The sequence below is a fragment of the Lissotriton helveticus genome, chromosome 7 (assembly GCF_964261635.1).
Source record: "Lissotriton helveticus chromosome 7, aLisHel1.1, whole genome shotgun sequence".
Taxonomy (NCBI): Eukaryota; Metazoa; Chordata; class Amphibia; order Caudata; family Salamandridae; genus Lissotriton; species Lissotriton helveticus.
In genome coordinates, this window is record NC_136068.1 from 75,415,099 (window position 1) to 75,429,197 (window position 14,099).

The 14,099-nt window shown below is 46.7% G+C and overlaps 2 protein-coding genes across 8 annotated transcripts in view; both read right to left on the reverse strand.

The window, feature by feature from the left end:
• Positions 1-14,099, reverse strand: part of LOC144768106 (tyrosine-protein phosphatase non-receptor type 6-like) — an 848,841-nt gene that overhangs the window by 164,550 nt on the left and 670,192 nt on the right. The window lies entirely within an intron of this gene.
• The window catches only part of LOC144768104 (tyrosine-protein phosphatase non-receptor type 6-like), a 269,710-nt gene that overhangs the window by 164,550 nt on the left and 91,061 nt on the right, over positions 1-14,099 (reverse strand). For 2 of the 7 annotated variants that reach the window (XM_078651508.1, XM_078651507.1), the window contains exon 1: positions 6,785-7,066. The exons of 3 other annotated variants lie outside the window; for them this stretch is intronic. In XM_078651508.1, the coding sequence (XP_078507634.1) occupies positions 6,785-6,813 (29 nt within the window). In that variant the 5' untranslated portion in view covers positions 6,814-7,066. Of the gene's footprint in view, positions 1-6,784; positions 7,067-14,099 lie in introns of those variants that run through there. 2 more of the 7 variants (XM_078651505.1, XM_078651504.1) reach the window with 1 other exon arrangement.

The window sequence follows — 14,099 nt, forward strand, 5'->3', positions numbered from 1 at the left end:
TGTCATTCCATGTTCTGTTGGAACGTGTAGTCTGGTTCTCAGAACTTCAAGGGTCATTCCTTGAAGCATCTGGACACTTCCTCTGCTGTGGGTTATTTTTTTCCTTCAATATAATAATTTCTGTTATTCTGTTACTACAACTGGCTTCTTCATTCATGGATCCTTTCCTCACCATCTTTCAACACTGACATAGGTGTACACCTGTGACACCGTTGTGCTATGACAGAAAAAGTTTAAATCGGGCATCTTCCTCTGCTTATTCTATTTTGGCCAGACTCACTCACCAACCTTCTGTTAAAAATATTTGTGAACTTTTCATTCCAAATCCTTTAGCACATCCACAGTGACTCCTGACAAATACCAAGTACTCAAAATCTGCAAAATCATGAGCCACATTTCCTTCCACACAGATAAAGCACTGCTCTCTGCACTTAACTTGAGGAGCAAGTCAGGTAACTGCAATAGCCTACTTGTCGGTGTACTTGTTTTTAAAAACAAAATATTTATTCGTTTTTGGAATCCACCAAGTAAAGTACAACCACCGTCACATTATAACCAACCATTTGACAAATCACATCCCCAAACCATAGTGTGTCTCTCACTTCCCCCATATCTTATTGTTCTTCTGTGGACAGCCTTGTGCAGAATATACAGACTTTCGAGTTGAGCGCCCCAGTCCACTCCTGCAATCCACTCCACCAGGGACGGGGCCCTGGGGGAGTTCCATCTCCGGGCAACATCGCGCTTAGGAACCAATGTGGCAACGCCCACGAGTGTACGGTCAGCCTGGGAGCCGCCAATCTCATCAACCATGCCAAGCAGGAGCCACCCTGGTGGTTAGGCCAAGGTCCCGCGCCAAGACCTCCGAAAGCTCACTTTGGGGGTCATTAGGATGACGGGCGGACTTAGTCCACCCGCCATCCTATCGGAAATCGGGACCGCCCGCCATAAGGGAGGGGGTCCCATGGGAGGTATTAGGATGTGCCCCCCACAGTGGCGGGCACATCCTGTATTTTTAGCATTGTGGCGGGCGATGCTCTCAGCACCGCCCGCCACAATGCTAAAAATGTGGCGGGGAAAATCTGCCGACATCATAATGGGCCCCTTTGTATTCACTGCCAATATGCAGAGATAACTGGGCAGGCCCAGCCACGTGATCAAATTCAGATGCAGCTGGGGAACAGTGGAAACAGCCAGGATGGGGGATCCTGCCAGCACAGTGTAAGAGTAACGAGGTGAGGTACATTATGTGTAAGAGATTTAATGTAATCAGCCGGAGTTGCGTGGAGATAGCCGATGTGTGCGGAGCCAGCCAGGCCTCCTCCAATTTGCCTGTTGGCTTACTTTAATATTTATTACCACCACAGGACGAAGTGCTAAACTTTGCCTTAAGATCTATGTGTAACCTTTGCAGCCATACATCCTACTGTTGCTCCACAAATGGCTGGGTACGAGCAAAGAAATAGGTATTTAAGCACTAAATGGTATATTTCCCAGCTACCTGTCATGAATGCAGAACAGACATAGCTACTGCACAACCCCCACTACTGTGCTGCCTCTGGATTTCTCTTTCCAGTTATTTAGCCCTCCCCTCTGGAAAAGACTACCTCTGACCTGCACTCTATTCCTGCTATTACCACGTCTGAGTTTATTGTGAAGTCTTACCTAAGCTGGTAAATGGCCTTATCTAATCTTCCTTCACCCACTCATGCACTCCTAATGTCTCCATAGAGTCCCCAGGTAAATATCTTGATAGATAGACTAGTAATACCAATCTGTACAGTATTTTCTTTTTTTTTTTTTACGTAATTGTATTTCTAGCTTGACTGTGGTTCTTTGCCACGTACATCATTCTTTTCAAAATGGTGATTTGTTTCCCAACAAACCTTGCAGAAATTGTATGGCAATCTAGCATTTGCAGAAAATAATCTGTAATATGAAGTTTCAAGAAAAAAAGGCTGCACGAGAATACTACGTCGTGTGGAACAGACAGGACTGCAGGTGGTAGAAGGGAGCAACTCTTATGCATATGTAAAGTTGGGACTTGGTGGGACATCTGTATCCGGTGGACGAGGGTAAAAACCAACCTAGACAGTTGCAAGACAGTTAAAGAATGTCAAGGTCATTAATATAGACCTGCACATATATCACCTCTACAATATAGTCTACCACTATATTGTTAATGTAATCATATATAGGGAAGTTTCTACCTGGGAAGAGGAGTTGGCCTAATGGCTAAGGCGGTCGACCTCATATCTGGGGAACTGGGTTCGAGTCTCGGCAATGACACTGAACATCCTGTGATTCTGGGCAAATCACTTAATCTCACCGTGCCTAACAAAAATGAATGTGCCCTTCTGTAAGGAAACTGGTGCTACGTAAAGCGCTCTTATACCCAATAACTGCGGGTCAAGTTTGCGCTATATAAAATAAATAAATAAATAAATAAATATCTAGTATTCTAACTCAACATCTACTTACCTTGAAGATATATTAGTCAGTATTGCAGAGTCAATGCACATGGGTGTCGATATTAACACCTCAATATCGCAGTCCTGGTAGCTTAAATAAAAGTTCACAGTATAGGAGGGAGTGGGGACTTGGAGGGGGTGGGGCTGCATGCCGAGATCTGTATCAAAGGCACCTCTGCCCCTGCCCCCACCAGTCCTTCTCCACCTCCAAAAAAGAATTGCACAGGCTACCGCCAAAGTCCTGATGTGTACTCACACCCCTTAACCTCTTGAGCGCTCATGACGAGGTCAGCTCGTCATGAGCCACGGCGCTCCGGTGCTCGTTACTTGGAACGCTTGCATGCTCGGCTGATTCCCCTGCTGTGCTGAACGTTCCATTGGACCGGGCGCAGTCATGACGAGCTCAGCTCGTCATGAGCACCGGAGCGCCGTGGCTCATGATGAGCTGACCTCGTCATGAGCATGGGGGCGCAGTACGCGCCCCCACCCCCCAGCACAGCGGGGGAATCCCGCCAGCGGCGAAGGGGTTAATGGACATCAGCTGCTTAGATCCTTGAAAGATGAGCTGGGAGCCCTCTCAGTGCAGAGGTTTCCAGCTCACCTTCCCTTCGACCATGTAACAACGGCGCTTCTCCTGGTGACCATGTGAAGGAAGCGGATACGGTGTGGCACACAGTGGCACTGTGTCATCAAACCCCTTAATGGACAACGGCTGCTCAGATCCTCCAAAGATGAGCTAGGTTTCCAGCTAACCCTCCCTTCCGCCATGTGATAATGGCTCTTCAAATGGTAACTATGTGAAGGAAGCCAATATTGTGTGACTTATGGTGGCACCGTGTGAGGTGGCCGGTCTGATATTGAGGCACCCTCCGCTTGGAAGGACCAGCGTAGAACTGAGAAGCAAAGGTGAAGCAGGGGACCATAGTAGATTTGAGAGTCCATCTTACTGCTGGTAATGAAAAGAGGGACACTTATGTAACCACACGTTACTCAGCCACCCATGCCCAGCTCATTTTTAGATGAGCAAATCTGACATACCCACACATAAAGCGCTCCGTTGCAGTGGTGCTGCTGTAGATCTAGTTTAGGGAAATGTATGGAACTGAACTGAAATGTGAACATTATGGAGTGTTAAAGCCAGCAGGAAAAGGCAGGATCTGTTACTATTGTACAAATCACAATTAAGGCCTTTCCTGCAGTACTTTGTAAAGGCATGAACGCCAAGAGTGGGATATAATGTCAGTGTCTGGAAACCCCATCTAGTATCGTGTGTCGGTTTCTGGGGTTCATGCCTGCGCTGTTGTTACAGCTCCGAAGGACGCTACTGAGGAGTTATGTCCCGGTCTGGCGGCCCATCAATAGGGTTGTGCCCAGTTGTGGAGGAGTTATCTGGGGGACAGTGTGCTGAGCCGGGGTTCAGATCTGGAAGACTGGTTACAGTCCTGATGGCCACATGTGAAATTCACAATCCAGTATTTGAGACCAAGCCTGGGGAATTGGTTCAGTTGTGAAGGCGACATCTGAATCACTGCTGCCAGCTCTCACAGTCAATATGTAATAAGTGGGCAACCCAATATACCCCTGAGGGTTCGGGCAAGAGAATGATAGGGTAAAGGTACCTTCAAGGGATTTCACTGATGGCTTTTTATACTAGTTTGTAAATTCAATTCAAGACCCAAATCAATGGTGGTCTATATTCAAACATAAAAATCGTTATTATTCATTGGCATTTTAAACAATCACAATATGTGATCAAATCAGAAAAAGGCAAAAGAACGGGTGTATGTAGAAAAAATATGTATTTTATATGTATTATTAATCAAATAGGGTACTCAGAAAGTAGATCAACAACGTTACAGGAAGTACATAATACAGAAATAAAACAACGTCATTGTAGCAATTGTATGCGCTTTTCTTTGTTGTAATAAATACAGAAGGTTGAAAGAAAAAGCGTAGGTCAACCTACGCTTTTTCTTTCAACCTTCTGTATTTATTACAACAAAGAAGAAAAGCGCATTTATTTTATTTCTGTATTATGTACTTCTTGTAACATTGTTGATACACTTTCTGAGTACCCTATTTGATTAATAATACATAAAAATACATATTTTTTCTACATACACCCGTTCTTTTGCCTTTTTCTGATTTGATCACATATTGTGATTGTTTAAAATTGGAATGAATAATAACGATTTTTATGTTTGAATATAGTTCACCATTGATTTGGGTCTTGAATTGAATATACAAACTAGTATAAAAAACCATCAGTGAAATCCCTTGAAGGTACCTTTACCCTATCAGTTCTCACAGTCAGCACATATGAAATATTTTGACCAATCCTGGAGGCCACATCCGGAGTCCTGTCTCTAAATCTAGCAGCACTTAATGACACATCTGGATGTGTGTGTCCAGTTCGCCAGGTAACATCTGGAGTCCAGTGTCCCTTTGCCACGACCAAGTCCGGTACTGAGAACGGCATCTTGATACTTTGCCCATGTTTAACTCTCCTTGGGAGCAGAGGGTTCATCTAGTGTTTTGTCCCATGTTTCAAGGGCCACATGAGGGAAGGAAATAAAGGCTGATGATGAAGAGTCCATTATCAGAACCGTATAAAAATAAAATGTATAAAGCGTATAAATACGGGGTGGGAGGAGCAGATTGCAGCAGTGGTGTAGCTCTCCATAAGGGCGAACATGGAAGGCTGCTGTTAAATTCAATCAATCAATCAATCAATCACACATTTCTAAAGCGCGCTACATACCCGTGAGGGTCTCAAGGCACTGGGGGGCGGGGGCGCTACTGGTCGAAGAGCCAGGTCTTTAGGAGTCTTCTGAAGGCGAGCAGGTCTTGGGTCTGTCGTAGGCTGTCAGGGAGGGTGTTCCAGGTCTTGGCGGCGAGGTAGGAGAAGGATCTGCTGCCGATGGTGGCTTTCCGGATACGAGGGACTATGGCGAGGGCGAGGTTGGCTGAGCGGAGGCTTCGGGTGGGGGTGTGGAAGCTGAGTCGGTTGTTGAGGTATGTAGGTCCGGTGTTGTGTAGTGCTTTGTGTGCCTGGATGAGGAGGCAGGATCAAATTAAGCTGAAGGGAGACAGGATCCTTACAGCACTACACGAAGACGAAATATGGCACCAGATTGCTACAAATGGATGGCAGGAGGAAGAGAGGTATCCACAGCATCTAATATAGTATTACCTGGAGCTCTAGAAATCCTTGAACCCCAGATGGGCTCATATGAGCCGCAACCAGGAAGTTCACTGCATTGAAATAGGCAAGAAGAATGAGATGGGGGGATTCTTGTCTGTAGGTAAGGGGCAGAAAGTATGGGCGTGTGTGTTTTTATCTGTACGGCAATCTTCCAAGTGGCCAAATGTTCGATGAAGGTCAGCTCCATAAATGATCCATAATGTAGCATCCAGAGAGAACAAGCTCTCGAGGATGCTTGGCACTAGCTCTCTCTACTAACGACAGCGAAACAGTTAAAGCCAGGGGTCTCCAACCTCTTCTGTAATAAGTGCTACTTATGAAATAGTGACACACCAGACAGGATTAAATTAGTGGTTATCTCATGCAAGGTTGTCCGCAGTGACCACTTCAGGGCATCAGGCAGAATTGCCATGAGTAAACAAAAGTGTTATCAATTTCGACTTGCTCTGCCTGGGTAATAGATAACAGCCATAGTTGCAATGCCTGTGGCAACAAGATCATAATATTAGTTATGAGTCTTTCTAACACTGGATGATTTATTACTCAACTGTCAGCCTTAAATAGAGTTTGATAATTAAGTCATTTTCCTCTAAACATTAAAATGCAATTTTTTTCATCTCAAACATACACTTCCAAGTTTGGTATCCGTATATTAATCTACACAAGCTAAACTTCTAATTTAGAAGAGTGGACTGCACACGGGAGAGCTACTTGCAGGTAGGTTGAGAGTTACTAGTAGCTCACGAGCGACTAGTTGGAGAAGTCTGGTTTAAGCCCTCATGCACTCACATCTGGATGGGGGTAGCATCTTGCTCCATAACGTGGAGAAATATATGTAAATTGCTGTAACAAGTCTAGTCATTGAACATTTTAAAAATACATTACTACAGAGGACCTTTCAGTGTGTGCAAAGCTGGAGCTCTGTCTTCTGAAAGAGCATGATTTTCATTTTGGAAACAGCAGTAGAATCGAGTGGGTGCTGCTGCATTCCTCCTTCCAGCACCACTGGAAGACACGCATCTTTAAAACACACTGTCTTGCAACATGTTAAACAGCCCAAGGCTCTCCAGCTAGGTTCACGCTATACAAATACCACGTATATACTTACTTATATAGTAGCCGGGCATTAAACATCATAGTGGCATACAGCGGGTGATCCCTCCAATCTATATTGGATCAATAAGGAAGTCTTCCCAGAGTTGGATTTTGTCCCGGGAGGTGGGAGGTCAGGCAGCAGGTTGGTTCCTGCAGGGACGGGCCCCTGGGGCTCGCTTCTTCAGCCCCTTGCAGGAGCCGCGCGGGCAGACATTTCGCACAGAGCACGTATAAGGGTCTCGAGACGGCCTGTGTGCTCCCAGAGCCGAGCACCAGCAGCGCCGCCACCGAACCCATGGATAGCAGCGTGACCTTTGCACTCGGCGTGATGTACGTGGGACGTTATCACATCGCGCAGAAAGGTCGAAGGTCGAGTTCTTTTATGTAAGGCTTTCAAAGTCAAATTTAGATAAAGGAGGGAGTGTCTAGTTAACATAATATATGGTCAGTCTTAAAGTACCTCATACAGAACCTTCAATATGAGGTGCCACCTTCCCCCAAGGAAGATTAAGGATGCTAGGATTTTATGCTGGTTGCCTTTGCATAGCGCTTTCTACCATTGTTGCGGCATCACGGCGCTTTCCTACTACAGGACGTGTTGACAACATTTGCAAAGCTTAGTGTGGCAAGAAAACGGCATGTTACTTGCAGACAGATCTCTCCTCAGGGCTCTGACTGTGCGGGGCCAGAGAAAGACCGGTCACAAGGAGGGAATCCGAAAAGCGAGCCCTGGCTCAGACTGAGGGGCCTATTCCGATGTCAGACGGACCTGAGTCCGTCCAACATCGGGCAGGAGCTGTAATCGACCGACCTGAGTCCGTCCAACATCGGGCAGGAGCTGTAATCGACCGACCTGAGTCCGTCCAACATCGGGCTGGAGCTGTAACCAACCGACCTGCTGTCATCGGTTACAGCCCTGCTAGTACAATACCACCGAACAGGGTTCAGTCACATTCGTATACCTTACAATGCAAGCATGCTTTCCGACCAGAAAGCATGCGTGCAATGTAGAAAGCAGGGGTGCAGTTCATCGCTGCACGCACCCTGTGGCCGGCACTCCAATGTGCCTGCCACCGGGTGCAGGGGTCAACGGAGGGGCACCATAGGTGCCCCCAGGCTGCCATCCGGCGCCCTCACACCCATGGGGGCCCTGCCGGGGGCCCCCAGAAACAGCTTCCGACTGCCTTTTCGTGCTGGACAGACCGGCACAAAAAGGCAGTGAAAGCTGCCCTCGGTCACACAGAGGCGACCGGGGGAGTACTGGAGGATTTCCGGACTGCGGACAGGCTCTCCGAGCCTGTCATTTGCAATCCGGTAATCCGAGTCGGATTCCTTCCCGACCGAGCCCATCAGAATGGCTCGGTCGGAAGAAATCCGGCCGGCACCGACCGATTCGGTCAGAAGGGTTCGGAGCCCTTCCGGCCAAAAACAGATTCGGCCCCGTAGTGTGTCATTGCCGATGTTGGGGTCTGCAAGCTTCCTTTAGAAATCAATTCCAGGGCAAGTACTGGTCCTGCGACATTAAAAAGCAAACTCAAGTACAACAGTGACGCTGTTTTCTCCTGAAACGTAAATACTGGTGTCACAAACAAAATTGTCATAAGAAAATAATATTTTTTACACATTGCTGTATGAGATGGGGACAATTCAGTTTTTACAGAACGTTGTCAACCCTTGGATTCAATCATTTAACCTACAGTCCACTCAAGCAAATGTCTCTGCAACAGGCACAGTAACCTACTGAGCTATCGTCTATGACTAAACATGCACTGGCAAGGCTTCACGCAAACCCATGCTGCGGGTACTTTAACCGACCGATCTCTTTTAGTAGGATTAGGACCTCTGACCTCCAGGTTAAACAAAGATCTCTGCAACAGGTGTTTAGCTCACTGAGTTATATCAGTCTCCGCTCAGGCTGACTTCCAGCATAATAGTAGGAAGATCTTTGCATGAAAACACCAAAGGGAATTCCCATTTGAAGACGTTTCAAAAAGTCCACAGAAGTTGTTTGCTTTTGAAACAAGTTCCAGCAGTAAGTGCGATACCTCTCAACAAGGTCTTTAACCAGAGCTTACAAGTATACCAGGACTATGCGCGAGTAGACCATTCAGGCAGGTTTTTATATTGCATTCTGGGACTTGGAGTCCTGACTTTAAAATGGGACAAGCAGGACTTCAAGCAAAGCAAAACAGCCATGCTGGATAAGCTACTCATGCATGAACCTGTGAAACTGGACAGCTTTGGTTTTTAACTTCCCTGGACTGCAATGTCAAAGTTCCAAAGCCATGGCCTTATTTACTTGTCCCATTTGGAAATACCCTAGAATGCACAATCACACCCCCATTTCCCAGCATGAGCACACACGCACAAAACACACAAACCGGTAAGTTATTTATTAAACATATATAATGCACCTCAGGCAAAACCATTAGCAATAATACATTTTGCAAGATGCATACAAACTTATGTGCAAACTTCATAGGTCTTTTAATGTAAAGATATCTTTCCAGACACCCCCTTCACCACGGGTTTGTCATGTAGGAATACAAATTCGTAAAGGTAAGAAGATATTATGAAGACGCACCCGTATAATGTTGTTACCCTTTATATCTCAAAGTCATCAGTGTGATGTCGAGATCCATAAAATATACATAGTATATGAGATTTTTTTAATAGTCTGGCTTGACAGCGTAGCTGTCGGCAGACAATTATGTGAGAATCACCAGAAGATAGCCTTTAGCTGTGTCCAACTATTGGGAGCCAGGAGAGCAGGTTTTGATAGGGCAGAAGTTGTGTGCTTCCACAAAAAAGTGCGTGGCCTTCTCATAGCTGTGATCATTGTGTTTATTTATCCAACTTCCAGTGGTTGAACTTTTGGGGCACACACATGTCATTGCAATGCTATTAAAGTGTCTTAGATATCATTTATGGCATTTCTTTCAAGGATAAGCACAGATGGTAGCAGGGCAGTCAACGCATATGGAATTTTAGGTCTGGCTTAACAGTGCATTCATAAGCCAGTCTCCTGCCGGCTTGAATAATATATAAAATAGGTCCCCTTGATATAAAAAGGTAGAAAAAGCATTTTAATTAACTTTTTACCTACTGTAAACCATGTGTCCGCCTTCACGATTAAAGGGCCTATTATGCTAGGAACTCACATTTCAAAACAAGCAAACACAGTGGGACAAAATCAATCAATTTGGGATTAAATAGTTTCCTTGAGTGAAGAGGGTTTGCTGCCTCTAATCTCCTGCCTCCCCAGTCAAGTCTCTGGGAGCGCCAGGTCATAGAGCCAGCACTGTTCAAAGTGGTTGTATGTCACTCTTCCCCCTACCATAATTTCGGCTTTTTAATTACGAAACACCACTATTTCAGACTTATATGATTATGTAATATAATTTTGGATTTCATCATTTGTTTTTTAAATCTTTTTCCTTAACTATTTTTAATGTTATTATTTTTTAAGTGTAATATATTATAAAGTTTAAGGGTAATCCTGAACCCTTAAAGCTCCTTAATCCTAAACACATGCACCCCCTCTACACCCCCAAATCACCTATAATACAAGTCCAAACCGACCACTAAAATCTAAAAAACTCAGCAGAAAAAACAAACACACCCCCACACCCTAAAACAACCTATCAGAGCTGTGTGTGTGTCTATACAAATATGTAAATATACATATATATACTTGAACCACCAGTGTTTTGTAAGCAAGTCGAACTAACCGCTACTTGTTGGGAATATATACATTTATATATGTATTTATATATATTAGATAGAGAGAGAGAGAGACGGATATGGCGCTTTACTTTCAAGAAAGAAAAGGACCTTAATGCATACTAAAACAGAATACTACATACAAACATAAACAAAGTAAAATTAAGTACCCTTGGTGCTGTGGTAGGGCTGTGTCTCTAGGCACTAGTTCTTCTGGTACCACCCCACCCCACTATCCCAGGCGATTCTTCTCTGTGATTAAGCCAATAGCATAATTATGGCTCAGATGCAGATCTCCCCATTTTGTATTTTTCACTCAGTATCTCAGATTTTACTATGTTCAATTCTCATACAGTTCGGTTGCTGAGTTCTTACCACCCGCGGTGGAACAATCCTTTCGGGCAGCCACCCGGCCCGCTCCTTCTGGCTTCTGGGAGGAAGCATACCAACGGATGGAGCTCCCGTTTGTGCCACCGCCTGCCCAACAGATGCTTCTTCAGTGGTCCTGCTGCTGCAATTGTCTCATGATCTTTGCCGGTGGTCGCACAGGCAGGTAGAGTGATTCCTGCAGAAGACTATCACAGAGTAGAACAGGGGGAAGATATTCCAAGATCAGTTTGGCTCCACACACGCCAATCTCCTCATAAGGGTGAGGGTGCTAAATCACAGATCTCGGTCTGAGTCACTTCTTCTGCAGGGTTGGCCGGCTCCTTCCATCGCTCAGAGCAGACACACAGGATTCTAGGTGCTTTAGGTCAGGTAGCCACCTCTTCCAGCAAGAGGTCATCAGATGTAGATCATGTCCCCTCCTCTTTGGGAAGCTGGCTGTCAGACAGGCACCAGGTCTGGTTGCAGAGCATTCACCTGAGTCCTCTGTAGGATACTCCTTTCCCTGGCTATAGGGGTCTTGGACATGACACAACAAGTGGGGTAGAGAGGTCCAACCTTTATACAGTAAAGCAGTCAGGAGCTGTGCTTCCGCTGTCTGCACTTTCAGAACCGGTTTGGAATGCTTCTGCTTCCGCAGGTCCTTTCCAAGCGGTCAGGGCACAGCCTTTGCGTAGAGTGATGCTTTCACAGTAGGGCCGTCTCCAGCCAGGAACACCCAAAAAAAGAGACAACGAGTTGTGAGGAGAAAGAACACCCAACTTTAAAGATGACCGCAGAGATATTTTCTGTCAGCAATAAGAGAAATAGAGAGGCAACAAAAAAGGAAGAGTGTTTGTACACTCTTTCCCGAAATGAGTAAAAGTCCTTCAGTATTGTGCACAATCCACTTTTATTTCATCCTTGGACATATTATTATTAATGAGTTTTGTATCGCGCGTGGTTACCCTTGGGCATCCCAGCGCTTATCCAGAGAGAGCAACCCTAGCAGAGACAACACATTAAGCAGGGAACAGGTAAGTCTTTAAAAGTTTACGAAATCGTAGGATGCCAGTTTCAGAACGCAGGGCAAGCGGAAGGGAATTCCATAGAACTGCCACATTGACGGAGAATCTTCTACCGCCAGTCCTGGCCTTTTTTACTCTCGCGACTTGCAGGAGATGTTGGTGGTCTGAGCGAAGGGCACGGGGGGCCTTGTAAGATTGAACCATACCCCGAAGGATGGGTGGCCCTTTCCCCTGCAGGATTTTGTGGGCCATGCAGAGTGCCTTGAACTTCACCCTCTCTCTGACTGGTAGCCAGTGAAGCGCCTTCAGCGCCGGACGGGCTGATTGCCACCTGGGAAGGTCTGTCAAAAGCCTGGCAGCGGCATTTTGTACTTGCTGCAGTTTGTTCAAAGTTGATTCTGGCGCCCCCAGAAACAGCGCATTGCTGTAATCCAGCCGGGAGATGATGAGCCCCTGGATTAATAGCCTCCTGGTGGCCATTGGGAGGAGGGGTAGGACCTTCCGGGCTGACCGGAGCATGCCAAAACACACGCCTGCGGTCTTTTTGGCGTGTGACTTAAAGGAAAGGTCCTGCTCCAGCCACACCCCCAAGCTCTTAATCTCCTGTTTAGGGGTAGGTGGCACTCCCAGGCAGCTAGGCCAGCTGTTTAGGGGCAGGGAAGGAGAAGAGTTCCCCAACATCATCAGTTCGGTTTTAGAACCGTTGAGTTTAAGGTCTGAATTGCACATCCAGGTAAAGATCTTGGTCAGGCATGCATGCAGCTGATCGGGTTGGTTCGCCGGCTGGGGGAGCCCTACCACCAACTGGGTATCATCAGCGTAGCTGATGATCTTAATTCCCAGTGGAAGTACCACACTCTCCAGCGGGGCCATATAAATGTTGAACAAAGTAGGGCTCAACGATGAGCCCTGTGGCACACCACACTGGAGAGGGAACAATGTTGACTTCTCGAGGCCTTCCCAAACCTCGAATGATCGCTCTTCTAAAAAGGACGCAAGCCATTTCAGAGCCATCCCGGAGACCCCCACCCCCGACAGTCGCTGGAGTAGCACCTGATGGTTTACGGTGTCAAATGCCGCACTGAGGTCCAGGAGGATCACTGCCACCGATCCCCCTGAATCCAAAATGCTCCTGGCATTCTCCACGACTGCCAGCAGGGCGGAGTCCGTCCCCTGACCGGGGCGGAAGCCCATCTGCGAGTCACCCAGGAGGGAGTTGGATTCCAGAAAACCCGATAGGCGCCTATACACGAGTTTTTCCGCCACCTTACTAAGGCCAGGAAGTAAAGAAATGGGCCTAAAGTTCGCAAGGTCGGCGGGGTCTAGGCTGGGCTTCTTCAGGAGGGCCTTAACTACCGCTACTTTCCAACTGGGGGGCACCACACCTTGAGTGAGGGATAGGTTTATAAGATCCGTCACTGGGCCGCCGATGGTAGGGGCTACCTGCTTCAGATATTTCATCGGGGCCGGGTCTCTCGGAGACCCACTCTTCACCGAAGCCAGAGCCCCAAGAACTTCGTCCACAGTGACTGGTCCAAAGGAGACCAGCTCTGCTGTCCTCACCCCGGGCCAAGACCCTAGGTTACCAACCGAGGGTGGCTCCTGGACTAACCGGGGAGGGATGACAAGATGTTTTCTATCTTGAGTTTGAAGAAAGAGGCCAGTTCTAAACATTTCTCACGTGGGTTGTCATAGGAGACCGGAGGTTCCGGGGTCTTCAAGAGTTCTCTGATGACCTTAAATGACTCTTTAGATGAGTTAGAGGAAAGACCTATCCTCTCCTCAAAGAACCTAGATTTTGCTGCCCGGATGGCGGATTTGTAAACATTAAGGGCCGCCCGATATTCTCTCCGGCTCACTTCGCACCAATCCTTCCTCCAGATCCGCTCCCGCCTCTTGCAGCCCTTCCTCAGTGTTCTAAGCTCTGGCGTGTACCAGGGGGCTGATCCCACTCTCCTACCCCTAGTAAGTAGTCTTTTCTTAGGGAGGATATTCTTTGTACAAGATGATCGGACACACAGCCAATGCGTTTCGCCCAAATTGGGCTTCCTCAGAGCAAATGCTCAAAGTATGTTAGTCTTGTGGCGTTTAGTCTATACTTCAACAGCAATCTTATGTGCTGGTAAATTAGAAATCTCCAACACTTCAAATTGCAGAACGTTGTGTGGCCACGATACATAGAGTTACCACAATATGCGTAAAAGTTCCTTT